Source organism: Acipenser ruthenus, chromosome 3, assembly GCF_902713425.1.
Source record: "Acipenser ruthenus chromosome 3, fAciRut3.2 maternal haplotype, whole genome shotgun sequence".
NCBI lineage: Eukaryota > Metazoa > Chordata > Actinopteri > Acipenseriformes > Acipenseridae > Acipenser > Acipenser ruthenus.
The window spans coordinates 12414940-12441803 of record NC_081191.1 but is presented as its reverse complement, the minus strand read 5'-3'; the positions used below and the strand labels follow the sequence as shown (position 1 = coordinate 12441803).

Here is a 26864-nt window from a genome sequence, read left to right as displayed (position 1 = left end):
CTTTATTTTATTTATTTATTTTTTAATACCCTGTGGAAGCTATAATAAGAGTTTGTTTGTTTGTGTTCTACTGTAGGTATCAGCCAGCTGAGTCAAGTGCAGGTTCACTCGCTTGTTCTCACCTCCAGAATTACGATCCTGACAGAGCACTTACAGATTATATACACAGACTGGATGCACTGCAAAGGAGACTTGGGAGCGTACAGTCAGGTAATGCAGAACAAAACATTTTGCACGCTACCGAGTCTTTCTTTGTGACATGAAACCAAAGCTCCAGCATTCTTGGAGGTCAGTTCTCTGGAACAATAGCTATATAGATGCTGTGGGATTTGTGTTTTGAAAAGATACTAATGTTCTTTTTTCCTCCCCTTTACAGGCTCCACTTCAAGGAGATAAAGCCCTGTGGTTATACACACAAATTGACTTGAAACTGAATTGCCTTTTCTAAAGATGAGCTGCTGTGTTTTTGTATCACTATTTTGTTTATATTTGTGGGACCAAAATAAACTTGAGTGTAATACTGTACCTGGTTTTCTTGCCAGTATATAAGAGGAAATAGCTTTTATGTATATTAGTCTGCTTTTTTGTTGTGCATAATACAATCAGAGATGGTTTAAATGTATATTTGTGGAATGCTAATTTAAACTGATTTATTTATAATGTTGTATGGGTGGAAGAAAAAGTAGGGAATGTTGCCTGAAGTGCACATCTGTGAGAAGGCTGCAAAGTTTTTACTATGCTGTCCTTTATTAATTACTGGCATTGTGGACAGAGGAAACAGCTTGTAGAGACAGACATATTTTTGTAACGGTAGAAAGCTTTGAATTTTATGGGTATTTTGTCAAAGTTTAAAAATAAAGACTATTCTAACATTTGAAAACATATTCTGTTATACTGTGATTTGTATTAGAGGTAGCAAAATCTGTTTTTAATTTTGCAATACATTTTGAATAACTATTTATCTCATTACTTTAGCAAATGCAGATTACATTCTTTTTTTATAATTTAAGAATTTCAGTATTTTAAATGATTTGTTACATCACAGCCTTCAGCAGCTAAATTAATCTGTGTTAATATTATTTAAAATTTTGTGCAATAACAAATATTCATGCAATCTTTCATCATTTCACCCTAGATTCGTATGTTAGTAAAAATGTATATGTGGACATATGTACTGTACAGTATGTACATTAGGGTGCCTCCAACACCAAATTAAAGTAGACTTTCTCTTTTAAAACCATGCTACATTCATTTAAGGTGGAACAGCCTGCAGTTCACAAGAAGTTACAAGGAGGTACAAGTAGTTTATGAAAGGTCTTGTCCTAGCTTGATGAAAGTTTGAACTAAATGCACACCATTGTGTATCATATGTAACCAAAGGGATATCTGTAGGGATATCTTAAATGGGATCTGCAGAATAATACATATGTTTTCTGGATATTTCAGCATACGCATTAAGGATTTGAGTACAAAATTAGTTCCCTTTCAAGTACAAAATGTAACCATTACCTAAAGACCCAAAACCTGAATAAGATGCATCAAAGTCGCTCGACGAGCCTGTGACAAAGTCATGGCCCGCCCCCGAGGATGTAAAAACAGTGCAGTCACAGAACTCAACGCAATGTTTCCTTTCAAGAACTGACCTGACAGGAGAGCTATTTATCACTCAAAGCGGCTTTCTTGCAGGTTATCGCATCTGTAAAGCGGGTGAGTGAGATGCAGGCATTCACCATTGCAAAGCGTTCTTAATTTTTACAGAGGTCAGGACAAAGGTTACGCTCTGTACCAATCCTGCCTTTTTGTCAAAGACGATTTCAGCATTCCATGTCAACCAGTCTGTGGAATTGAAGGCTTTCCATCCACCTCCTTTCCACTGACGGAGAGAATGGCAGCTCCATACGGTCTGCCTAGCACGGGCTCTGGTGAACAATGTTGACAGGACGAAAAGTTGAAGGTAGTCCGAACAACTTTTTGTGTACTATGGGGCGAGTCCCATGGTCTAGCCCTGTCTAAGTACAGGCTGTCCAAATGGATAGCAGACACGGTCAGGACTGCCTATGATCTGGTCAAGTTGGCCCCCTACAGAAAAGCTCACTGCCCATTCCACCAGGGTGCATCTGTCAAGGACATTTGCAATGCAGTGGTATGGGCTACTCCCCATATCTTTACTAGGTTCTACAGACTTAATGTTGTGAATCCTCAAAACCCTGGTGTTGGAACTAATTTGTAACTGCAGTGTTTTCTATATAAAAATTAAGATATTATTATTATTATTATTATTATTATTATTATTATTATTATCATCTTAACCCTGGTTCCCTGAAATAGAAATGTAACCATTAACCTTCAAGGTCACCACTTCCATGATTGCAGCAGACTTGAAGGAAAAATTATGTTGAGGTCTGTGACTGCAGTGTTTTTATGTCCTCAGGGGTGAGCCATGGCTGCGTCACAGGCTCATAGAGTGGCTTTGATATATCTTATTCAGGTTTTGGGTCTTTGGGTGGTAAATACTCATGCAGTAATGGTTACATTTCTATTTCAGGGAACCAGGGTTATGATAATAACCTAACGTTTTCATTTTACAATGTTATTATACAAGCAAAACATGGAATGTGTGTATTTTACTTCTTATCAATCACAGAAAAACAAGGAAACTACACAAATGAACTCACTTGATCACTTTAAACGTATATGCTACAATAGTAGAACTGCCTTGAGAAAACAAATATAAAATAGACACTTCTTTATTTTAATCAGTTTGTTGTGTGCGTCTGTAAAAATTTGACCATACAAATTCAAGTTAAATATTGACATTTGTTGGCTGACTTCTGCATTCTGCTAATCAATCAAAATTCTACAGATATAATTGAAACTGAACATTGAAATTGCAGTGATTTTAATGTTCTGAAATGTAATATTTGTTGCTTTGGCTACAAAGTATTTTTATTAAGTTCACATACAGGGAAATACTTTTGAATATACTAGATTAGGAGATTTCTCTACATCTTGCATAAGGCTTTTAGCAAATTATCTTTACTGTTTCCTAATGTAAGGAAACATTAGGTTACGGGTGTAACCTTGGTTCCCTGAAAGAGAAGACGACCACCAACAATACTATTGGTATGTGCCTGCCATAGGTTCAAGTATTCACTGAGCATATTATATGAAAGCTGTCGATAGGCCCCTCCAGGGAGTGACGTCCTCCGTCCCGCCTTCCAAGGGAACAATAGTCACTCCACGGAGCTCACTTTGTCTTTTGCATCGAGCCCGTGAATGCGACCGATGTGACCTTGCAGGTTAGTGGTCGTCTTCTCTTTCAGGGAACGTTCCCTTTCAATTCGACCACCAACAACTTTTATGAAAAATATACCAAAACCATCGCGAGGGAGTCTGAGCGGAGACAGCAGATGAGGGATGACTCGAGACCACAAAAGCTTGGTTAGTGGTGACAGCATGTAACCTCAAGGACCCTTGCGCCTAATCTAGGCATGGTCATCACCATCTGCGTTACAAGTCAGTCTCAATTTGCAACAAAAAAGATCAAGAACAACGTTGGGGATCATCCAATCACGGCGTTTGTACGGAACAGCGATGTTATTGCCTTAAAATCAAAACCGAGGGGTGAAAATGATTGGATTGTACAGAAGCATATTGGTGCCACAAGAAAAACAAAAATACAGATTTATTTTTTTCCTCTTTAAAACAGAAAAATGCTGCCATTATTAAGGAGGGGGGAATAAAACTTTTTTTTTCTTTTTTTTTCTCGTGGCAGCAATAAGCTTACTTAGGATCGTGTTTAAAGAAAAATGCAATATTAGCCGATTATTACATTCAAACAATACAGGGGTAATCATGAAAAGGTGCAAACAAATTTAATGACTAATTACAAACTGCAAAGTATAAAACAAATCATTGTTTTCCCCTGATGTCTGTACCAAAGCAGTCATAACTAGTAATCGTGTTCAAAATTACACATTAGAGCAAATGCTCTTTTTTGGTGGAGTGTATGAAAGAATATATTGAAACTGTGGATGATAGTAGAAAGGATTCGACGACAACTCTGCAGCGGACATTGGTATGGGCAGCACTTACAAGCACATTCAGTAGTGCTTTCCCTGACAGGCAGCCAGGAACAGCCGCCAATTTAAGAAATCTTTGGAAAAGGTTGAAAATAGAGGCACGCAATGCTGTTACAAAGCAGTGCTGGGATCGTAGGTCTGGGGTGCCTGAACAACCTCTACCCGACATTTACAGCGTAATAAAAGACATTGTTCTAAATCTGCTTGCAAGTGTTGGTTTGATATACAACAGTCTGTCCCTGGAACATCAGGTACATCATTCACAGGAATTATTGCACAACAGAATGAATATAATACTTAAATAGTGTGCAGCAACAATTATGTTTATTTTCAACAGGTTCAGCACAAGACACAAGGAAGCATGAGGAAGGAAGAACACTGCGTCCCACAGCCAAGTAATATGTCCACTTCCCATCCCTGCTTTGTATATACGTAACATTAACATTTTCATTTTAGGAATACACGGTCATTGTTACAAAGTGGTTCAATATATATATATATATATATATATATATATATATATATATATATATATGACCCCTGACCAATTCCCTCATTTTACTGAATTACAAATGGTACATTGAAATTTCGTTCTGTTTGATATTTTATTTTAAAACACTGAAACTCAAAATCAATTATTGTAAGGGGACATTGGTTTTATGTTGGGAAATATTTTTAAGAAAAATAAAAAACTGAAATATCTTGCTTGCATAAGTATTCAACCCCTGTGCTGTGGAAGCTCCCAGTTTACACCGATGAAAGAAATTGCCCTAACGAGGACACAATTACCTTATCATTGGCCTCCACCTGTGAACCATTAAAGTTGCTGTCACATTTTCTGGATAAAAACCCCACTGTGAATCTGAAGGAAAATGAAGACCGAAGAGCATTCTACAGAAGTTAGAGATAAAGTAATACAAATGCATAGATTAGGGAAAGGGTACAAAATAATATCCAAGTGTTTGGATATCCCAGTGAGCACAGTTGGATCAATAATCAGGAAGTGGAAGCTGCATCACACCACCCAGGCACTGCCAAGAAAAGGCTGTCCCTCAAAACTCAGCGCTCAAACAAGAAGGAGACTTGTGAGAGAAGCCACAGAGAGGCCAACAATCACTTTGAAGGAGCTACAGAGTTCAGTGGCTGGGGGTGGAGAAATGGTGCACCAGTCAACCATATCAAGAGCTCTGCATAACACTGGCCTGTATGGGAGGGTGGCAAGAAAGAAGCCATTACTCAAAAAGTACCATCTGAAAGCACATCTGGAGTTTGCCAGAAAGCATGAGAGTGACCCAGCTGCGATGTGGGAAAAGGTTTTGTGGTCAGATGAGACCAAGCTAGAGCTTTTTGGCCACAACTCAAAGCGCTATGTGTGGCACAAACCTAACACTGCCCATGCCTCAAGACACACCATCCCTACAGTGAAGTATGGTGGTGGCAGCATCATGCTGTGGGGATGCTTCTCATCAGCAGGGACTGGGCATCTTGTTAAAATTGAAGGAAGAATGGATGGAGCAAAATACAGGGAAATACTGCAAGAGAACCTGCTTCAGTCCACTTAAAAACTGAAGCTTGGGAGGAAATTCACCTTTCAGCAGGACAATGATCCCAAGCACAAGGCCAAAGCAACATTGGAGTGGCTCAAGAACAAAAAGGTGAATGTCCTACAGTGGCCCAGTCAAAGTCCTGATCTCAATCCCATTAAGAATCTGTGGCACTATTTGAAAATTGCGGTCCACAAGCGTCGTCCAACCAACCTGAACAACCTGGGGCAAATCTGCCAAGAATGGGCCAAAATCACTCCGACACTGTGTGCAAAGCTGGTACATACTTACCCCAAAAGACTTAAAGCTGTTATTGCAGTGAAAGGTGGCTCTACCAAATATTAATGTGTGGGGGTTGAATACTTAAGCAAGCAAGATATTTCAGTTTATTTTTCTTAAAAATATTTCCCAACATAAAACCAATGTCACCTTACAATAATTGATTTTGAGTTTCAGTGTTTTAAAATAAAATATCAAACAGAACGAAATTTCAATGTACCATTTGTAATTCAGTAATATGAGAGAATTGGTCAGGGGTCTGAATACTTTTGCAAGGCACTGTATATATATATATATATATATATATATATGTATATATATATATATATATATATATATATATATATATATATATATATATACACATATGTATATGTATATATATATATATATATAAACATAATTTGAATACTTAAGAATACATTTGACATTTCTTCATTCTTGCTTGAGTTAATACGATGGAACAGCCCTTAGTCTAAAGAGGTTGCTGGACTGCGTTAGTATGGTATTTAGTCTCCTCTAGGGGCACAAGTCCTTTAGTACAGGTTTGTTGCAATTGGGAACAAGTTTAATACACACCTCTCAGCAACTCTGATCTAAAATGCTCAGTGAATACCTGACCTGTGGCAGGCACAGCTCAAAAGTATTGTTGGTGGTTGTCTTCAAATTGAAAGGGAACTAAATTATGTATGTATTTCTGTGTAAAGTCACACACACACACAACAAGGGTTTCAGTAGAATGGATTTTTCCTTTATTGATTCCAATAATCAAAAGTCACATTTGTACAGCTTAATCACCATCACAAGATACAACAGTGAGGCTACTAGTTATTAGCAGAAATTAAGCAATCACTGATATGTTACTAATTTCTGGGAAGCATCAGACACAGTGCTTGAGTGTGTTCATGGATCTTAAATGCACCTCCAAGTGCCTGCTGTTTTATAGTCTATACTCCTAAGTGCAAAGCAGGTTGCAGGCTAATCTGGGGGTGTCAGCAATGTATTGCTTGCACCAGGTCAGGTCGAGGTCATTTTATTGCCCCTTTCTAAGGCAATACAACATTCTAGCAGCACAGACTGTCCACATAACAGCAGGTTTGCACAGCTTGCACCCTGAATCATTGTTCTGTAATTATAATCTTTTCATTATCTCTTTCCTTACACTAATGCATCCTGCCATGCATGTTTACATACAGATTTTGGCATATAAATCATAATACAGTCGAACCTAAAAGTTACGAAATACAAACCTTAAGAACTGACCAGTCTGAGCTGGAAGTATGCAATCACTCAAACATGCCTACAGTGCAAGCAAAATCATTTAAAAAAGCACAACATCGACCTACTGGTACTGTAAGTAAATGTTTTACACTTTCAATTGAAAGAAAACCTAAAAAAATCATGGTATCATGTCAGCAAGGAGAATACAATGTTTGGAATTGTCAGCAATATTATACCAGGTGAAGAAAAAAAAAATCCAACAGTGCAAAAGGAGATGAAAGACAGTAGAGCAGGAAAAACAAATGTATCTTACGCAAACCTGCAGATGATGAGGCTTTGAATTTTACTAGGAACATTTTAGTTTTATACAAAGCAAAAGGGCTATGACTGAGCAAGCTGCACGAATGCATTTTGTTTAAAATAATGTAAAAACAAGCACTACATTAACCCAGCTTTTCCTGGACATTTAAATCTGTGTTTATGATACAGTTGCAATTTGAATAGTACATTCAATTTTGCATTTCCCCCCTTATAGTACAATTTTAAAGCCTTTCAAGCCATATCAATACAAGTACTGCTATACTGTGCTGTACCTTTGTATTATTTGCCAGTTTAAGGCAGTAGATGGCAGGTATACACTTTTAACCATTGAAAACTATTTCAGAGTTAGACATTTCAGACTTACGAACAACCTCCATTCCCAAGGTGTTTGTAACTCTGCGGTTCTAGTATTTGTTAATTGCTGTCCCTATAGTTGGGCCTTTTGCTATGGCACCTGTTTGAAAAGAGCATCCACAAAAGATTTGATACTCATTTCACATAAGTGTAAGACACAGAAAAAAACAGAAATGACTAATTTCAATGTAAATGTATAATTGTTATGATTCACAGTCAAGATAGATTTTTGCAGGCATCTTATTTATTTAGAGCATTAATTTGCCTATATAAACCGTATTTATATAAATCAAATATTAAACAACATACAAATAGAACGATTTATCTTGAAGATTATTTTTGTGTGTCACAGAACTGCAGCCAGACAAATTTCAAACTACTATATGGAAACAAATTAATTCAAGTAATGACATATTAGTTGAAAAAAAAAAAAAACACTTTTTAATTTCACTATGTATACCTGTACACCAAAAATCCTTTCATGTGTAGATAAATGAGTCATTTGGGAACTGCCTTTCACTGAGCTGGTCAGTGTACACGCCTCTTATATCTTATAATAGGGTTATTTGGAGTGTGAATCATGGTTGTGTAGTTTACTGTTGGAAAGTATCCTTCCATAAGATCAAATTCATACAAACGCAGCATTGTGGACCAAATTGTCTTGATCTGTACATAGGCAAAGTTCTCACCAATACAACGATGGCGACCTAGAATAAAGAAACAGGAAGTGTGGTTATATTTACTTTCTTGAATTTATTATCTTTAAAATTAGAACTACTTCTTGTGGTTTCTAATGCACATCTTGGTCCTAACTTACCAGCCCCAAATGGTATGTATGCAAACTTCTCGCCTGCTGCTGGGTTCTCATGTAGGTAGCGATCAGGGTTGAAATCCAATCTCTGGAGCCAGGTGTCTTGCAGTCTGTGGTTAACAGTAGGAGACACGCACACTTGATGACCGGGAGGGATTGTGTAACCTGCGACCTTCTGCAAGAAGAAAACCAAACAGAACTGATGAGAAAGAGACACAGGCTGTTTAAAATGACACAATAACAAGAGTTCACGGATATCCCAGGGGAGAAATAAGTATTCCCCAGAGGTAGAAACAGAATGGTACAGATTCCAGTGTTTAGGGGTCTTGTCATAGCATGGCTATAGTTGGGAATGGGTTCCTATAAACTCACTTGAGGAGTCCTCGCCATTCTCATCATGGTCATGATGGGAGGGCGAAGTCTTAATGTTTCTTTTAAGCAGCGATCCAGTAGGGTTAGATCCTTAATCTGTAGGGAAAAAAGCAGGTTTTTTTTCTGTTTAGGGCACTGTCAAAACCTTTAAGGTTATGTAAAAAATAATGGGATATCTTGTAACAATTGTAAGTCACCCCTAAGAAATTAATAAATGAAAAATAAAAATATAAGATGCTCAAGAAGGGATTTCATTTTAACAAGGCTGACTGATTTATTCAAGGCATTGGTATGTTTTCTGTCTCTGATTAGTGCTGATTAACATGGTCAGACACACCAAGAGGAATCTAGAAGAGCACACCTGGTCATACTCGAGTGGTGACAGCTCTTCCCCACACACTGCTTTCTGTTCTGCGTAGCAGCTATCCTGCAGAGGCTTGTCTTTGGCCAGGAAGAAGCCCAGCCAAGCACTAGTGGTGGAGGAGGTGTGCTGTCCAGCCAGCAGCAGCCCAATCAGCATTCCAGCAATCTCATCATCATTCAGGGGCCTCCCATCCCTGTAAAGACATCACAAGAATGTGCACAGATTAGCAGCCTGCGACCCTAACAACATGAATGCAGCTCTTGCATCTCATCTGGTTTACTTGTATAACTTACTAAATATTGGATTAAGGGATAGGCAGAGCATTGTGTATATTGATATATTGAGGCTAAATTTAGAAATACAATAAGAAACTTAATTATTTTACCAAAAAATGACAGGATTTTTTTGTTAACTGATGTCAGTTTTTACTGATTTATACCCAATTCTTTGTCTACTATTCAATATTTTTCCGGTACTATTTTCTCGAAAATCCACATTTAATTAAAATATTGTCTTTTTATTTTGACTCTGACGTTGTAATAAACATTGCATTCTAGGATACAGCAGGTATGTTTAGACTTCAGAGGACCAAATAACATTCAAACGTGGTTCTCTGTTCACAAACACATTATCACCTGATTATGCTGGCCAATCAAATTCTGATTATTGTGGCAATTGCTGGGTGCAGTAAGTACTAGCTTGATCAAAAACTAAATTGAAATACTACATAACATTTTTAGTGGATGAGGAATGAGGAAAAAACATAAATCCATTTATGAATATACAAAAGAAAACAAATGTTTCGAAGTATACAAAAAGCAAAAACAGCAGAAGTGGGTCAAATACTGCTGCACTGAGGTACATGTTCGTGCTGACAATAAAAGAACATACTGAAAAATAAGCAGCACATTCAACTAAAACAAGTGAACTGAGAGACCAGCAATCCATTTATGCGGCTTTTACACACGCTTTAATAAAAGAGAGCCACAAAGACTGTGTTAATGAGTTAGAGCTTTGTGCTTTGCTGGACAGTCACTGTTTACTGCAGAGAGGTATGTATAGGTGACTGTGCGACAATACTGTCCATCAACTAAAACACTGCCTAACACCGACAATCTTAATCAAATATTTGACAGAAAATGGTGATGCTTTAGTTGCTAAACTTCTGGAACGCATTGATGGAACTGTCAGGTGGGATTTTTGACATGCCTCCCGATGGCTTGCACCGTCCAGTTCTGTCCATTTTCTTTTTATGATTTCAAGGCAAATAAACCTGGCTTGTTTTGTGCTGATGTCATGTTCATACCTTCTGCAGATACTATTTCCGTCAGCACAGCGATTGCCCAAAAGTTTGCAAAGTATCAGCTAACTTGGAAAAATGTGGCTTCGACTTGCACAGATTCTGCATCATCATACATGCCAGGGACATTAAACTTAAATCAGAAACCAGAACTGCTACGCATCATATTCCACATGTAAAGTGTGTATACTGTGAATTTTTTCCTCTGATTTTTACCGATGTTTCAAAGACAATTTTTTACAGATTTTATCCCTATTTTAATATATGTAAAACAAACAAAAATACAGAACTACTGTATAAAAACAACTGCCACATAACCCAATGGGCATGGAGTAATTAAGAAACGCTTCTCTGTAGCTTACTTGTAGGTAGCATCTATTAGAGTCTGCAGAATGTCATCCTCTTTCTCCTCGGTCTGTCTGCGCTTCTGAATAACCTTGTAAAATATGTTTTTGATTTCCAGGTGTGCTCTATCCCTCCGCCTTAAAAGAAAGGTAAAAATAAATATATTTGTTAAAAAATTAGGATGCAGAATACTACCCAAAACATTCTAAAATTCTAATTTCCGTTTGTTGTTTCATCAATAAAACAACAAGAAGAAATACTTTTTTTTTTTCCTGTTCTAAAAGTTGTGGCAGATTAAAGATTAAAATAATTTGACTAAATGCAAATGTCTTTGTTACCTGAAACTTGGCAGGGGAAGCCATCCTGGGAGAAGCCATGCAGCGTGAGAAAAGCCTCCATCCAAGTCTGCATACAGCTGAGCAACCTTCTCATCCAGCATGTCCCGGATCTCCTTACCGTGCAAACAGCGGCTAGCCGTCAGGATAATGAGCTCAGACAAGGCCTCGAATAGGTCTATATAACAAAGAAACACCTCAGAATTAAAATCACACTGCTGACACTCAATGCGCTGACTTTGTTGTAATGTGTTTACGGCTGCTATTTAGTAGCATGCTTCTCAGTAAGAACCTGGCTTCAAATCCCAGATCAGAAACAGTCCTTCTGTGCAGTAATGAAAAGATGAAAAGATTCTGCACCACACTGAATACTGATAATCTGACAATAGTTCCTAGGAATCAACTTCTCCACAACAGTAAGTGTGGTCTTCCCAGTCAACCCTTTTTTGGCATATTCAAACTGGTCTGTTCTGTTGAAAGTACTTACTTTTTTCCCCACTGTCCCCCCAGCGTTTCAAATAGTCCTTGGTTTCCTCTTCAATCATAGGAATGTGTTGTTTAAACTGGGAAATGTTCAATCCTGTCTTTAACATTTTTTTCTGCTCCAAAAAGATCTAAAAGGTAAGTGAAAAATGAACATTTAAATCTGTAACATTTATTATAAAAAATATTTTTGCACTTATTCCCACTGTACTTCAAAGCTGTATGCTACCCCAGCTTCCACAGACTTGGGTTTACATCTGATTCTTGGTGGGCTTGGTATCTGTCGACGTTGCTGATGTGTTTGGGTCTCAATGAGAATAGGGTTCCCAAAACAGGCAGAACTGCAACATCACAGCGGGTCCTAGCTATCTCTATACACTAAGTTATTGACATTTGAATATGTCATTTCCACTTATGAGCAGGGAATTATATTTCACACAGAAACATTTTTTTTGATGTCATAATTCTGTGGGTTAATATCAAATAGAAATGCACTATTTGACTAAATAAATGATAAAGTTGTGATCAAAAACAAGGCAGAACAGGGATGCTTAGTCAAACTGAAGGCCTGTCATGTTGTAGTGAATCTCTATTTGATATTAACCCATATAATGAATGGATTAGCTATGTAAACATGCATTATATGTGACACTAATATTCTACATTTTGCCTGTATAAATATCCACAAATGATAACATCTGTATCCACTTACTGGGTTAGGCACATCGTAAGCAACTCCTTTGCCAAAAACAGGTGTTGTAAGCCGGGAATACACATCTTCTGCATTTAATTCTTCATTTTTGCTGTTAAAAATCAATGTTGCTGCATCACTGCCTAATAGGTATGTAAATGTCTTGCCCACCATTGTAAAACTGAAAACAGGCCCATACTGTAATAAAACAAATATATAGATAACCTTTTAGTACAAACGTTATTACATCAATCAAATGTCATTATGAACAATAGCCTCATCACTGATGGACTATTATATGATTTGTAAATGTGCTATTGCTGGTTAAAAGTCTTACCTTTTCATATGCATTTTCAAGAAATTCAATCGGACTCTTTCCAAATGCTATAGCATGACCGAGAAAAGGGATACTTGATGGGATATATGGCGGGTATTTCTGTATAAGAGGGGAAAAAATGATATAAAGGTTATTTTGTTGGCATCAAAATCGCATGTGACCTGAGGTTATGATAACTGCACACATTTGAAGCAGGGCTCCAGACAAATGTTTTTGCCTTGGAGCTAATGGCTACTAGGCCAGAAAAAATGGGTTGCCAAATCCAATTGCTAGGAGCCACTTTAGGAGCAATTTGGTTGCTACCATATTTCAGCTGCTTAAAACACAACAACTTGCTAAGACACTAAAGTGATATTCCTCTTCCGTAGAGAACACAATCAGACGAGAGTCCTATCACATTGCACGCACAGCTAAAGTAGAATTTGATCGCAAGACAAATCGCATCGCGTCCGGTGGGAATAGACCCTAGTCTCCCTCAACCTAACCTACCAATTTACCTATCAGTCAACCGAATTTCTGGTAAATCTATATAATAAAAAACAATACTCTGTGTTTGGAGAGAGTCGGGGTGCTTTATATTGCTACAGCAAGGCAATCAATAAGGAATACAATATTCTTGTTTCTTTATTCATTAGTGCATCGGTACAGTTCAAAAGATATATTAGAAATCTATAGCATGTGCATGTAGGCCTTTTGAGAATTTCTGTGTTTATTTGCTTCACAGCCATATTGTTTGGTAAATAAAGCAAATAAGAATAATTGTTGTTTTCGTTTTTATTACAAGACCAAGTTTGTGTACAGTAGCTCAAAGTAACATTACAGTTCAAATGTAAGGCTGTAGTTAATGCATACCCCATACGTTATTATTAAAGTATCTACAGTATTTATTGAAAGTACTCATGACTAAGGAAATGATGCATTTTACTCATATTACATTGCATCTAAACTGGAGAGTAAATTACTCAAGGACCCAAAACCTTATCTGGAGCGCTGATGCCCAGTTCATTGCAATCACCAGCTGCGTAGATTAACCATTGAGCAGAATTAGGCAACAAACAAATGAGTACAGACACTAAGTTACTGTTTTAATATCCCATTCGCGTCTTAGCAAGTTGTTGTATTTAAAGCAGTTCAATATGGCAGCAGCCATTGGCTCTTAAGGCAAAATGTTTGTATGGAGCCCTGTATATTAATATTGGACAGTCAATGGTTTTATACCGACACAAAAAAGAGCACAGTAGGATTGCAATCGCATCAACAGAAAACATTTCTATACATACCAATTCTTTGTCATGTGGTTGGAACTGTTTGAAAACCGCTTTTGAAAGATACCCCATGCTCAGAATAAAAGCGGTGGTCACAAGGACCATAGATGTCAAATTGTCACCGACTTTTTCCACCGCATTATCTATGAGAGAACTGCCAGCCTCGAAGAGCGTCAGTAACATCTTTGCTATAATTCACCGGCTATTCAACAGCACCTAGTAAGAAAGATAACAAAAAACAATTTCAAATATAAGATGTGTTATACACAGTGTGTCTGCAGCGAGCAGCGAGCAGCTTCACTTTGCAGAAACACACTCAGAATCTCGCCACCCAAACAAAATAACTAGTATCCCAGCGAAATAAACCATGAATTAACAAAAAAAAAAAAAACTGTACTATAAGCAACGAGTACATTACATTCAGTTACCTCTGTAAAACGACAATGTGAAAGTGTCAGGCTACTCCCGTATCACTATAAATTTACGGTCAGATGATTGGGCGGTGTGATGGTTCTGTGTCTGCAGCTTTGCGCTGTGATTGGTTAACAGTACCTGAACTGATGTCTGACTATATGATGTCATAGGGGATGCTGTTGGTTGTTAAGAGGACAGCGCAGTATAGAAGAACATTTGGGTCAAGCAATGTTGACGTTGACGCGGTTATTAACAAGGAGGGCGGAAATGGCAAATATAAAGCGACTTTTAATGGAATACTTTATTACACGTACTATTTTCTTTAAATTGGTTGGCTCTTATTTAATTTTCGGTGACTGGTTGGCCAAATTAGTACGTTTAAAAGAAAAATAACCAATTTGTGACCTGATGCCTTATTTTTCCAGCTAAGTATTTAAATATCTCTAGTAATGTAACGTAATGCAGAAGTCCAAGGTGTGTTGCTGCTACTAAGTTACTGTTAAAGACAATATAACATACAGTTACTGCTGTTTATCAATTGTAATTCTCTCAAGAGAGAATTACAATTATGAGGATGAGTACATGCAGCTGGTGATAAATCTTTTTTTCATAATTTTACCACATTTTCTAGTATTTCCCCATAGTGTGCTTGTGTTTCAACTCTGAGCAGGCTAACATTTTTCAAAGAAACATTGTGAAAAAAATACAATCTTGCATGTAAACAGTAGCTTATCATTGGAGGCTATGGCCAAAAATACAGAATTTCTAAAGGACTTAAAAAAAACTAGAATTAATTCCACGTTAGCAAAGGTTAAATGCTGTTTTTTAAAACATGGTACATAAATGTTGCCTTTCAAATTGGCACATTTGTAAGAACACAGTAAGCTTTTATTTGTTTGTTTGTTTGTTTGTTTTAATAATGCTGGAGATGAGATGTGGTACCAACACACATAATTATTACTAAACTACTAAAATCAAAAACAATGCTGTCCAAAATAAGTAAATAAGTATGGTAATGAATTAAATATTCATAACTGATCACAGCCAATGTACCAGTATGCAACATATCAATTGGTAGGTAATATATTAAAACATATTAAATTACAGTAATTGCAGTAACTTCATATTTGAATGCATAAGTTACACTACAGTTCAAACACAGATGTGTGATTTTTGTCTATGATATCAAGAATGAAATGTACAATTCTATTAAAAAAAAAAATGAAACAGTGGATTGGAATATGGAGATTAACCAAACCATAATAGTTAAGTCTTAAGTCTTAATAGTTACAGCTACCTTCCCCAGTTTTGGATCAAAACCAACAAATGGGTCTTTTCTCAGGCCTCTCATCTGCTGGCTGCTGGGGCCAGTGCCAACCCGCTAATATATGGAGCACCAGTACCAAAACAATTCATTCATCAGTTCATTTGTCAATTAATCAATTAATGCATCTATTTGTGCAGAAATTAATACATTTATTTGTCAATTTGTCTGTCAGTTCATCAATTAATTAATCAATGTGTGCAGCAATTCATAAATTAATTAGTCAATTCATCCATACGAGGCTAAACGGGCTTCTGGGTGAATCGATTGTTCCACGATTGACCTGTGAATTTACAAATTCAAAGATGAATTACCAACTGTCAGTCTCGCATTGTGCCAAAAAGGCATAACCATTTCTAGCCAATTGGAGCAGGTACTCAAATTTAAACCAATGAGAATCCAGTCTCAAGCAAAACTGCTACACCCAATAACCTTGCTACTTACTAGAAAAGGCGTTTCAATCACGCCAATTAATTTATTCTGCACAAATTGATGAATTAATTGATTGTTTTGGCAGAAATGGCGCCCCATATAAATAAGACATCTCTCACAATTTTCATTTTGATTTCTTTTCCCTCGAATGTTACCCTCCTCTCCCAGCCTCTGCTCCCTTTCTTCCACTCCATCTTCCTCGAAAAACTATGATTAAGCACTATATATATATATATATATATATATATATATATATATATATATATATATATATATATATATATATATATATACATATATATATATATTCAACCCGACTCAAGTGTAACCCTGTTGCATTCACATTTAATTTTTCAACCTGTTTCGCCCCGGGTTGAAACTGGCAATGTGAACAGGCAAATGTTAAAAGCTCTTATGAGTGCTAACCCTGAGTATTATTAAATTATACCATTTACTATAGACTGCTCAGGTTCTTTCTGCCAATAAGAGCACATGTTTTGCCTTCTGTATTCCAACCACGACACATCAGGAAGAAACCATATTCATGACATCACTCGTGCCAGTTTTAGTTTTGATGTTTCTATATTCTCCATAGCAACACTGTTGACATCACCTGCTCTAAAAAAACATACCTGAGGGACAGCTCGGAATTCCATTCTACTGCAAAGTGAATTAAAAACGGTAACATCACAATCGGTCGCGTAGCTCAGCCATTTAACGGTACTCTCTTCATCAGCCTTTTTTTTTTTACTTGTGTGTTAATAATAATGCAATATGAATTATAGGACGGTGAACATCGGTGTATGGGTTATATCGACAATTTACTATAGAAATCACATTGATATTCAAGTATGAGGATAATAAAGGGCGTCTGCTAAGAAATAAATAAATAATATAAAAGAAACCCTAACCCTAAATATGACTGATATATATATATATATATATATATATATATATATATATATATATATATATATCAATCCTTTTAAATCAGGGCTCAACTTGCTTTTAAATCACAGCACTCATTTTGGTTTGATTTGTTTGTGAGCAGACATTTATTACAAGATTCAATTATAATCATATCATTTATTATTTATTGTGAAATATATCAGTTACATACTAACTATGATCAGAAAGAACAAATCAAAAGTGCCAAATCAATAAAGGCAGATTATTCAGAGTTTGATTGCTTTTGCATAAATGATTATGGCCTTGACCCTTGTTGTAAGGTAGTGTAAATCAGCCATGATCAGTATTCTCAGTAAATTGTGTGCCACTTCAGCAGCTCCTATGCCTTCCTGGCGTCTTTGTCTCCATTGGCTCAGAACCTGCAGTGTCTTCTCCCTCAGCAACATGGTCCTGGAAAAACAGAATTGAATAAAGAAACACAAACTGTTTTTATTTTTATTTCTTTTGACGAAAATAAAAAGCACCAGTTTTTATGATGGCTTATTATAGCGTAAATGTGTATTTCACATTTTGAAGCGCTTTTCATATCAGTCTTGTGCTATACATATATCTGTGCCCCTGGTAAAGAGAAAGTCAATCAAATATAATAGACCAGTTTCTCGTTGGGAATACAAAATGATTATACTCTGTTCAGAACAAATCTTTTTTAAAGTGGCTAAAACAAATGATAGAGGCACTCAAAGCAGCCATCTGTGTTACTGCACTTCACAAATGTTTAAAGAATACTAACCGTATTTTTGATTCAATTTCACTCTCGGGCACTCTCAGTTTCATACAGAAGTATTTAAAATCCTCATCTGCGATGTTATTTCCAACAGATATGAAGATCTTCTGTAATATTTTTTCTAAAAGGAAAAATAACACAATATCACAAATTTCATATTGAGGAAATTGTGGAGGGAAATGTTTAATTCCTACAATCAACTGATAGAAAGTGGAGCAATATTTATAAATATGTTAATAGAACCAAAAAAATATTTCCTTCAATGTGTCCCTCCACAGAATGTTTGTTCTTTACCCCTTGTGCTCAATTCACTTCACAGCAAGTTTCTTTATAAAATCCAAAAGCCAGTGCGTTGACTTCACAACAATAAACTATATTTCTCTCACATCGGATGTCCGTACTTATCAAAGAAGCAAATTCAAATAATTATTAAAAACACAAAAACAAACATATTTCAAGCAAACAATGGCCGTCCTCCCTCCATAGAAACACATACATATATATATATATATATATATATATATATATATAATATACACACACACTGCTGTGCAAAGTCTTAGACACATTCAGGAGTTACAATATATGGATGTTATGAGCATCAACAATTTACTCAAAGCCTCCACTACTGTTTTATAACAACTTTGACTGTTATTAATACAGCTTAGTTTGGGTGAGAAGAAACCAAGCTTGTCATTTAGCAATCTTTAATGCACATTGATCAGAATCTTCAAAAGCGTGTGATCCCAACAAAGTAAACTATACATGAGCAGCTAATATGAAGTGTTGTAGTAGCTAATCCATCACATTTACCAATCAAATCTAATTGATGACTCATTGTCAGGTGTTCCTCTCTACACATCCGTGAAGCTAAAAGATCACTTTTCATACTGCAGAATACAGATCTATCAGGATTAACTGTTAGCTTAAAACAAAATGGCTAAAATTTCAGTAGAAGATCGCCATAGAATTGTGTTTCTGCATAATGAAAGAAAAACAGAGTGAAATAGCTTGCATCACTCAATTTTCAAGGTGAGGTGCTTTGACGAGTCTAAGTTTCAGTTATTTGGATCTAATTGAAGACAGCATGTGAGACGACAAACAACTGAAATTAATAAAGAGCCTTGCTTGAAGCCAACAATTAAGCATGGAGGAGGTTCAGTTCAAGTTTGGGGGTGCATATCCTCAAGTGGTGTTGGAAAATTGCTGAAAACTGATGGTATATTGACTGCAGCAAGGTACAAACAAATTTTAATCCATCATGCTATTCCCAAACTTCATCTTACAGCAAGATAATGATCCAAAACACTTAGCTGGAATAATTAAAACTTATTTGCAAAAGAAAGAGGAACCTGGAGTTCTTCAGCACATGGAATGGCCCCCTCAAAGCCCAGATCTCAATATCATTGAAGCTGTATGGGACTATTTGGACAAAGAAAAGTAAAAACAAATCCCTGCAATTTAGATGATCTTTGGAAGGTTTATAACAAAATGATTTGAAAATGTTCCTAGAAGAATTTCAATGGTTTTGAAGGAAAATGGTGGGTATACTCGCTATTAATTTATTTCAAGGTATATTATGTATAAATTTGGTTATTTGAATGAGATTTTCTTTTTCATAAAGGTGTATTTGCACAGCAGTGTATATATATATATATATATATATATATATATATATATATATATATATATATATATATATATTAACTAGCTATATTTTAAAACTTTGCTGTATTATGTCTGATGTCCTGTATTTCCTATTGATGTACACATACCATCCCTTACGACAGCACTTCTCAGGTACTGTACAATGGGATATAGCTGCTTTCCATCATAGACCCCCCCAGGTGGCCTGGTAAGGGGGTTCCCATCAAGTTCTAGCTCTCTTAACGACCGCATCTGTCCCAGATCACAAGGTAATGACTGCAGCTGATTCCCTGTAAACAGGTAACATTGTGATTCATTCATAATGTTACTTGATTGTTTTTTAACACATTAACAACCTAAACTTGATTAGACACAAAATACAGTCGACTTTACCTTCGACTATACCTTCTTCAGATATTAGATTAGAATATTTGATAATCTAATGACCTAGTAATGGTGGCAATACAAACTCTTTTGTAAGGAAACATAACATTTTAGTTTCTTATTTTCGTTTTTTTGTTTTTGCTTACAGTTTTAATATACCCACAGTGATGTAAAACAAGTATATTAATTTTCTTTTGTTATGTATTTCAGACTGCAAAATAGTGACAGAAGCACACCTTTTACACTGCACTGTTGTAAACTTTTAATAGAAACAATAGATCTTGGCAGCTGGCTGAGGCGATTGTTATTGACTGTCAGCTTGACCAGATTCTGGAGGTCTCCAAAACTGTGTGGCATAGCACTTAAGGCGTTGTCAGACACATCAAGTTCCCTGAGGTTAGGGAGTTCTGACAGTTCTTCTGGAAGTGATGTAATCTGCAAAACATTAAAAAAAAATAGTTTTGAAATGTGACAATTACTCATTGTAAACATTAATTAATTAGTATGATATACATTTTAGTAATCATCAAGCTGCAAAGTGCACTGGTGTTCGTTTACTGAAAGTATTTGTAATTTTATTATAATCCACAAAAGCTGTATTAACTGTAGATACTGTAGATACAAATACAGATATCTGCTTGCCAATATGTTAATCAAGGAGCAGCCGTGGGGGAGTTGGGGGGTATACAATTTCAGTTTTTTGGACACTAGAAATGCTATTGCTGTTACTACGAGGTGCAGCAATTCTCAGTCAAACATATTCTTATTATGAAAATTTTGATCTTACCTTGAAACTGTTGCTTTGGCAAATGTAAAGTTTTTGTAAAGATTTGAGCTGACACGTTTGAACTGGGAAGGCTCTGAAATGATTGTTTGAAAGGTTGAGTTCTGTAAGGTTCTCGATACTGTTTATTTCCACAGGAATATTCTGTATTTGATTTACAGAAAGGTCAAGCACCTGCAGGCTCTTAAGGCTGCACAACTCAACTGGGAAAACAGCAAACCTGTTTCTCTGTAACAAGAGCACCTGGATAGTCACCATGGCACGAATATCAGCCGGAACACTATCTATTGAATTTCTGCTCAAATCTAAGTAAGAGAGGCTGCGCAACTTGCAAATGTGGACGGGGAAGGAAGAAAACTTATTTCCGCTGAGCTCAAGGTGCTGCAAGTTTTCAATGCCAGCTATATCCGCACATATCTCAGAGATTACATTGTTGTTCAAATTCAGATGTTTTAGAGAAGGGATCAAGCACAGGACTTCAGGAAAGTCATAGAGATGATTATTGCTCAAGTCCACCCTGGTTATGAGAATGCAGGTACTTATTTCAATAGGAATGCGCATGAGTACATTCCCTGCAGACTCTAACACAGAGAGGTCTTTCAGATGGGAGAGCCCCTCAGGTAAAGACTGTAGTTGATTTTTGCTGACTAATAGTTCTTGGAGACTGGCCAATGTGCCTATGTTCCTGGGAAGTTGAGTTATCAGGTTTCCACTGAGAGCAAGATGCTGCAAATTAGTACACTCACAGATCTTTTCCGGCATGGTCCTAATGTTATTATCATTGAGTTGCAGAACCCGAAGCTCCTGTAATTTTCCCACTTCATTTGAAATCGCTGTCAAGCGGTTCCCACACAAGCGGAGCTCTTCCAAGTTAGACAAGCGAAAAAGCTGCACAGGTAAAAAGGTAAGCTTGTTATTATTCAGTGAAAGCTCTCTTAAACTTGCCAGCTCTGAAATTTCTTTTGGCAAGCTCTGAATTTGATTTCCTGAAAGGCTGAGCTTGATGAGCTTTGGGAGGTGGCAGATAACCTGCGGAAGTGATGTGAAGTTGTTGCAGTTCATATTTATTACATGAAGGTTTTCCAGGTTTAACATAGACTGCGGCAAACAGGTCAATCTATTTGCACTCAGACCGAGAACCTCTAATGACAGTAGACCTCCAAATAACACAGGCAGTCGTTCAAGGTTGTTCTGATTAGCAAATAGTTGTTTTATGCCCTTAAGGAGGCACATTTCATCAGGAAGCCTGGCAATGTGGTTATTGCTGATGTCTAAAGCTTTGAGGTTGTGTAGGAACTGGATATTGGTTGGAATTGAGGTGAGTTTGTTACCCTGCACTGATAACATTTCCAGGTCAGTAAGATTTCCTAGTTCTTCAGGCAATGTTTTAATGTCATTATTTACTAAAGAGAGGCCCCTCACATTTTGCATCAGCAAGATTTCATTGGGGATCCATTTGAGCCCACTGTCATCAAAATTCAGTATGCCATTGTTGAACACTTCAGGTAGCATTTTGCTGTCAAACATCAGTTGCCCCTGACAAAAAATAAAAATGATGTTAACAGACAGACATGTGTTTACACCTACTTGAATGTGTTCAGTTCAGGTGTAAATATAATATGTATCTCTATACATGACTGGTGCAAAATCTGTAGGTATTATTAAATTATTCTGCAACTCATTATTTTAACGTTCTCTTAGACATTAATAGTGTTTCTTTATTTATACAAACTACTAATTCTGTGGGAAGTGTTGAGCATGTGGGATACTGTGCACTCATGCAGACTGTTTTATATTACCTTAAGGCCCTATCTAGGAAGTTTATTTTGTATCGTATCTGGCATTGTAAATAGTGCTTACGACAGCCAATACAACACCATAAATTATTTGCTGCGCTCTTTCACTACTCCAGGTAAAAGGGTGGTGTAAAGGCCCAGTACAGCTGCTAATGTTGACGGAACTGTTTATATTCTTTTGAAATAAAACGAGAAGTAGCTATAACAAATGCATGTTGTACTTCTTATATTTGGTCCAGAAAGCCTTCTTTATTATATACAAAAAGTACAATTTTAAATTTTAAATTAAAATCTGTGTTGTGTTTTTCATGAGTGCCAGCTACATGTTACAAAAGACTATATCCACTATTTGTATGTCATTTATTTTTTGGTGGCTTTTTTTTTATTTTTATTTTTTTTACAAGGAACCCATTGTTAACACGTTTATCATAATGAAAATATGCTGCTACATTAAATCATTTTCACAGAAACCAAGGCGATTAGTTGTATTATTCACCCAAACAGAAGTTACATTGAAAATCGATGGATGTACTTACTACTAAGTGCCTCTTAAAATAGTTTAGTAATTTCTAGACACAAACGTTGCATTACAGCTATGGTTCACTCAAAAGCAATAGGCTACTATACTGCAGTGGAAATCTCTGACTTTATTTAATTGTACTGTAGTAATCTACACCTACATCTGAAATATTAGACAAAAAGCTGATCCCAGAAGTGTACAGCCGAGTAAGCCACTGGTAGCTAGTTATTGCTAAATGAAATGGACAAAATGTAAGTAAAGGTAAAACAGACAATCTCTTTGAAAATGTATTTCTAACGTATTTTACTTAGAAGTTATAAACACTTACTGTACTGAGTATTATCCCAACACTCGTTTTGAGTTTCCTAATCCTGTGTAAATCGTTGCTATGGTTGCAGGTAAACAGGAAGAAGAAGGTCTCTAGGAAACGTTACACGCAAGTGAGGTATGACACAGGCCCGGTTAACCGCATAACAGTCTTGCGTTTTGATTGGTCCATGTCTGTCACATGAATATGTCGTCACACGAGTGGAAAAGCGTGCAGGCATTTTTAACATTGTGATCAGATAGAGAGAGTGATCTGCTTTCCACAACCTTACCATTAAAATATAATGTGGTATTACACTGTACTGATATTACAAACTATGAGGAATTACTTTATATAAATTATCATGTTATGCACGAATGTAAGAATTGGCTTTCTGTGGTGGTGTACATTTTTCTTTCAAGTAGCATATATCTATAATCGTTTTTGCGATATATTTTAATATAAAACATATACGCTATTGCAGTTTTGTTACAGGATACATTAGTTTATCTCTAATGTAATCACAGTTTTACATATAGACTGCCCCTGTTTTCATTTACGTCGCAAATTCTGGGCCGCTTTACTTTTCAGATAATGTCCCAAATTCTGGGCCGATTTGGTTTGCAGATAACATCCCAAATTCTGGGCCGCTTTGGTTTTTAGATAACGTCCCAAATTCTGGGCCGCTTTGATAACATCCAATTTCTGGGCTGCTCTGGTTTTCAGATAACGTTCCGAATTCTGCATTTTCGAATTCAGGCCAGTTTTTGAGATATTCTGCTTAGCTGACAGCCGAGTTTCTAAGTCATGCATGCACAGTTTACCATAAACTGGACCGTTAATTCATTTAAGAGTACATGAATCAAAGTTAATGTATTTTTTACTCTCCTCAGAAAACATTTAGGAACATGGTATACCAAAAAAAAAAGGTCATCTCATTTGCTTATGTAATGTCCATCAATATATAGTGAGGCATAGGGGTTTATCAGAACTTCGGGGTTTAAGAGACCAGTGCCCTTCAAGAACTTCAAATAAATCCTATTGTATTGTATTAGTCAGCATTTCCCTTATCTATTACTGATCATTTATACTGTAGGTCAGGGGTTTTCAACCTTTTTTGAAACTGTACCCCTTCTATCTGGAGGTTTTAGCTCGAGTACCCCTTTACAATTTTCGCGCAACTGAACGGTACCTCAGTTACAATAAAATGGAGAATAATCTGATGACCCACCCCGTTTATTTAATAAATCTGGGTGACAAACTGCTGGTTTAGGACAGAACAACAAACAGTAAGCTTAATTCTTAAAACTTTTAACTACAAGTATTTGGATGCACAGAATTAAAAAGACAAGTATTGGGTTAGGAGCACACCTATTTTTTTGTAACTTTGACGGCCTTTTGTAAAAGTTTGAAGGCTTGGCAAAGTGAATTTTTTCGTCATGACATGAGTTTTTGGGTGAACCACCACACCTTTTTAGGGGGTGGTTTGGGGTGCTCCCCTGAGTCTATATCACTTTGAATGGTGGTTCTACGTGCTCGGTTCGAGAGATATGCCTGAAAATGTGTTTTATAACACTGCCATAGACATGAATGGGGCTGAATACCCGAAAATATATTTTGCAAAGAATTGCTACGGTGGGTGTATGCGTGCAGGGGTTGCATGGTGGTGTGTGCGTGCAGGGGTTGCATGGTGGGTGTATGCGTGCAGGGGTTCCATGGTGGTGTGTGCGTGCCAGGGTTGCATGGTGGTACACGTGTGTGGAGGGGAATTGGAGTTCAGGTTTTGCGCACAAGAGGGGCGGGGAAAAGACTGGGAAGGGTAGGGTAAAAGAAAAATTACTACAATCATTTATTTTCACTTTCGACTCCCAGTCTCCTTTCCCTCACTTTATGATTTTATTTTGTGATTATTTAATTATTGTCAAAATAAACGGCCTTCATCTACTCACAGTTGCAGTCTCATTTCTGTCCAAAAAGAACCTGAAACACTACAATATATTGATGGACGTTACATAAGAAAACGAGATGTCCTTTTTTCGGAATACCATGTTCCTTCCCAAAAATGTGTTTTAATATTAGCCTTTAATAAAGGAAAACGACTGCTTAAATTAATTTTCATGTATCTATTTCAGTGCAATGTAGTTTCTTCATGTAATAAGAAATACGTTTTTTAACATTTACATTTTTGTTTTTTTCATTAAAAAAAAAAAATATATATTTCTGGGGAGAGTAAAAAATACATGAACTTTGATTAATGTACTAAGGGTTACTCTCAAATGAATTCACGATCCAGTTTATGGTAAACTGTGCATGCATGACTTAGAAACTCGGCTGTCAGCTGATTCCCCAAAACTGGGCTGAATTCGGAAATGCAAAACGGCCCAGAATTTGGGATGTTATCTAAAAACCAAGGCTGCCCAGAATTTGGGACGTTATCTAAAAACCAAAGCGGCCCAGAATTTGGGACGTTATCTAAAAACCAAAGCGGCCCAGAATTTGGGACGTAAATGAAAACAGGGGCAGTCTATATGTAAAACTGTGATTACATTAGAGATAAACTAATGTATCCTGTAACAAAACTGCAATAGCGTATATGTTTTATATTAAAATATATCGCAAAAACGATTATAGATATATGCTACTTGAAAGAAAAAATTACACCACCACAGAAAGCCAATTCTTACATTCGTGCATAACATGATAATTTATATAAAGTAATTCCTCATAGTTTGTAATATCAGTACAGTGTAATACCACATTATATTTTAATGGTAAGGTTGTGGAAAGCAGATCACTCTCTCTCTCTCTGGTTACAATGTTAAAAATGCCTGCACGCTTTTCCACTCGTGTGACGACATATTCATGTGACAGACATGGACCAATCAAAACGCGAGACTGTTATGCGGTTCCATCCCAAAAACCGGGCCTGTGTCATACCTCGCGCAAGTAGTTCAGACAAGTGTTCGAAATTTAAATACACAAGTACTGTTCACTGTAGTGCTAAACTTGATGTAAGAAAACCTTTAACGTACGCGTTGTTAATAATGAAAGGCTTTATAGACCTGCTCGCTGCGCAGTGAAATTGTCTAAATTTGAACGATTCTGTTGACAAACCAGCAGTATGCAAACGGTCCTATTTCAGTCAGTGGTTTAATCCACTTGCAGAAGAGTCATTTCGGGACTAGAATATCCCCGGGAATTGAACAACACCAGTCCCAAGTACTAACTATTCAGGTAATTAGTTTAGTGAGCAAGTGACCGTAGGCTGATCATGAGGACTAACCCACCAATATAAAAAATATAAACCAGGATATATTAGACGCGTTTTTTTTTCTTCTTTTTTTTTTTTTTAATATGTGATGTAGTGCAAATATATTTAAGCAAATCACCTATTTTATATAGTTTCAATTATGTCATCGTTTTTTTCCTGTTCATTTTTAACATTGAATGCTGTTAAGA

General features: G+C 36.6%; 3 protein-coding genes across 11 annotated transcripts in view; 1 reads left to right on the top strand and 2 right to left on the bottom strand.

Annotated features, from left to right (window-relative positions):
• The window catches only part of LOC117435622 (A-kinase anchor protein 9-like), a 102953-nt gene extending 102071 nt beyond the window's left edge, over window positions 1-882 (top strand). For all 7 annotated transcript variants that reach the window (XM_059012563.1, XM_059012562.1, XM_059012564.1 and 4 more), the window contains 2 exons: window positions 77-210; window positions 377-882. In XM_059012563.1, coding sequence (XP_058868546.1) covers window positions 77-210; window positions 377-396 — 154 coding nt within the window. In that variant the 3' untranslated portion in view covers window positions 397-882. The remainder of the gene's footprint in view (window positions 1-76; window positions 211-376) is intronic.
• Window positions 883-6634: 5752 nt separating this feature from the next.
• LOC117435357 (lanosterol 14-alpha demethylase) lies at window positions 6635-14604 on the bottom strand. 2 transcript variants are annotated; one of them, XM_059012560.1, is made up of 11 exons: window positions 14533-14604; window positions 14120-14320; window positions 12840-12938; window positions 12524-12700; window positions 11816-11942; window positions 11332-11506; window positions 11011-11130; window positions 9346-9541; window positions 8985-9080; window positions 8619-8787; window positions 6635-8508 (listed from the first exon to the last, which is right to left on the bottom strand). In XM_059012560.1, exons 2-11 carry the CDS (start codon window positions 14285-14287, stop codon window positions 8330-8332), a joined length of 1506 nt encoding a protein of 501 aa, XP_058868543.1. In that variant the 5' UTR covers window positions 14288-14320; window positions 14533-14604; the 3' UTR covers window positions 6635-8329. The 2 variants fall into 2 exon arrangements, with proteins under 2 accessions (XP_058868543.1, XP_033914335.3); XM_034058444.3 differs by lacking the exon at window positions 14533-14604 and having other exon boundaries at window positions 14120-14512.
• Window positions 14605-17380: 2776 nt separating this feature from the next.
• On the bottom strand, window positions 17381-23559 carry LOC117435384 (leucine-rich repeat and death domain-containing protein 1-like). 2 transcript variants are annotated; one of them, XM_059012557.1, is made up of 6 exons: window positions 23427-23559; window positions 20786-22318; window positions 20235-20433; window positions 19743-19904; window positions 17974-18088; window positions 17381-17633 (listed from the first exon to the last, which is right to left on the bottom strand). In XM_059012557.1, exons 2-6 carry the CDS (start codon window positions 22307-22309, stop codon window positions 17450-17452), a joined length of 2184 nt encoding a protein of 727 aa, XP_058868540.1. In that variant the 5' UTR covers window positions 22310-22318; window positions 23427-23559; the 3' UTR covers window positions 17381-17449. The 2 variants fall into 2 exon arrangements, with proteins under 2 accessions (XP_058868540.1, XP_033914376.1); XM_034058485.2 differs by having other exon boundaries at window positions 22205-22318.
• Window positions 23560-26864: the final 3305 nt, after the last annotated feature.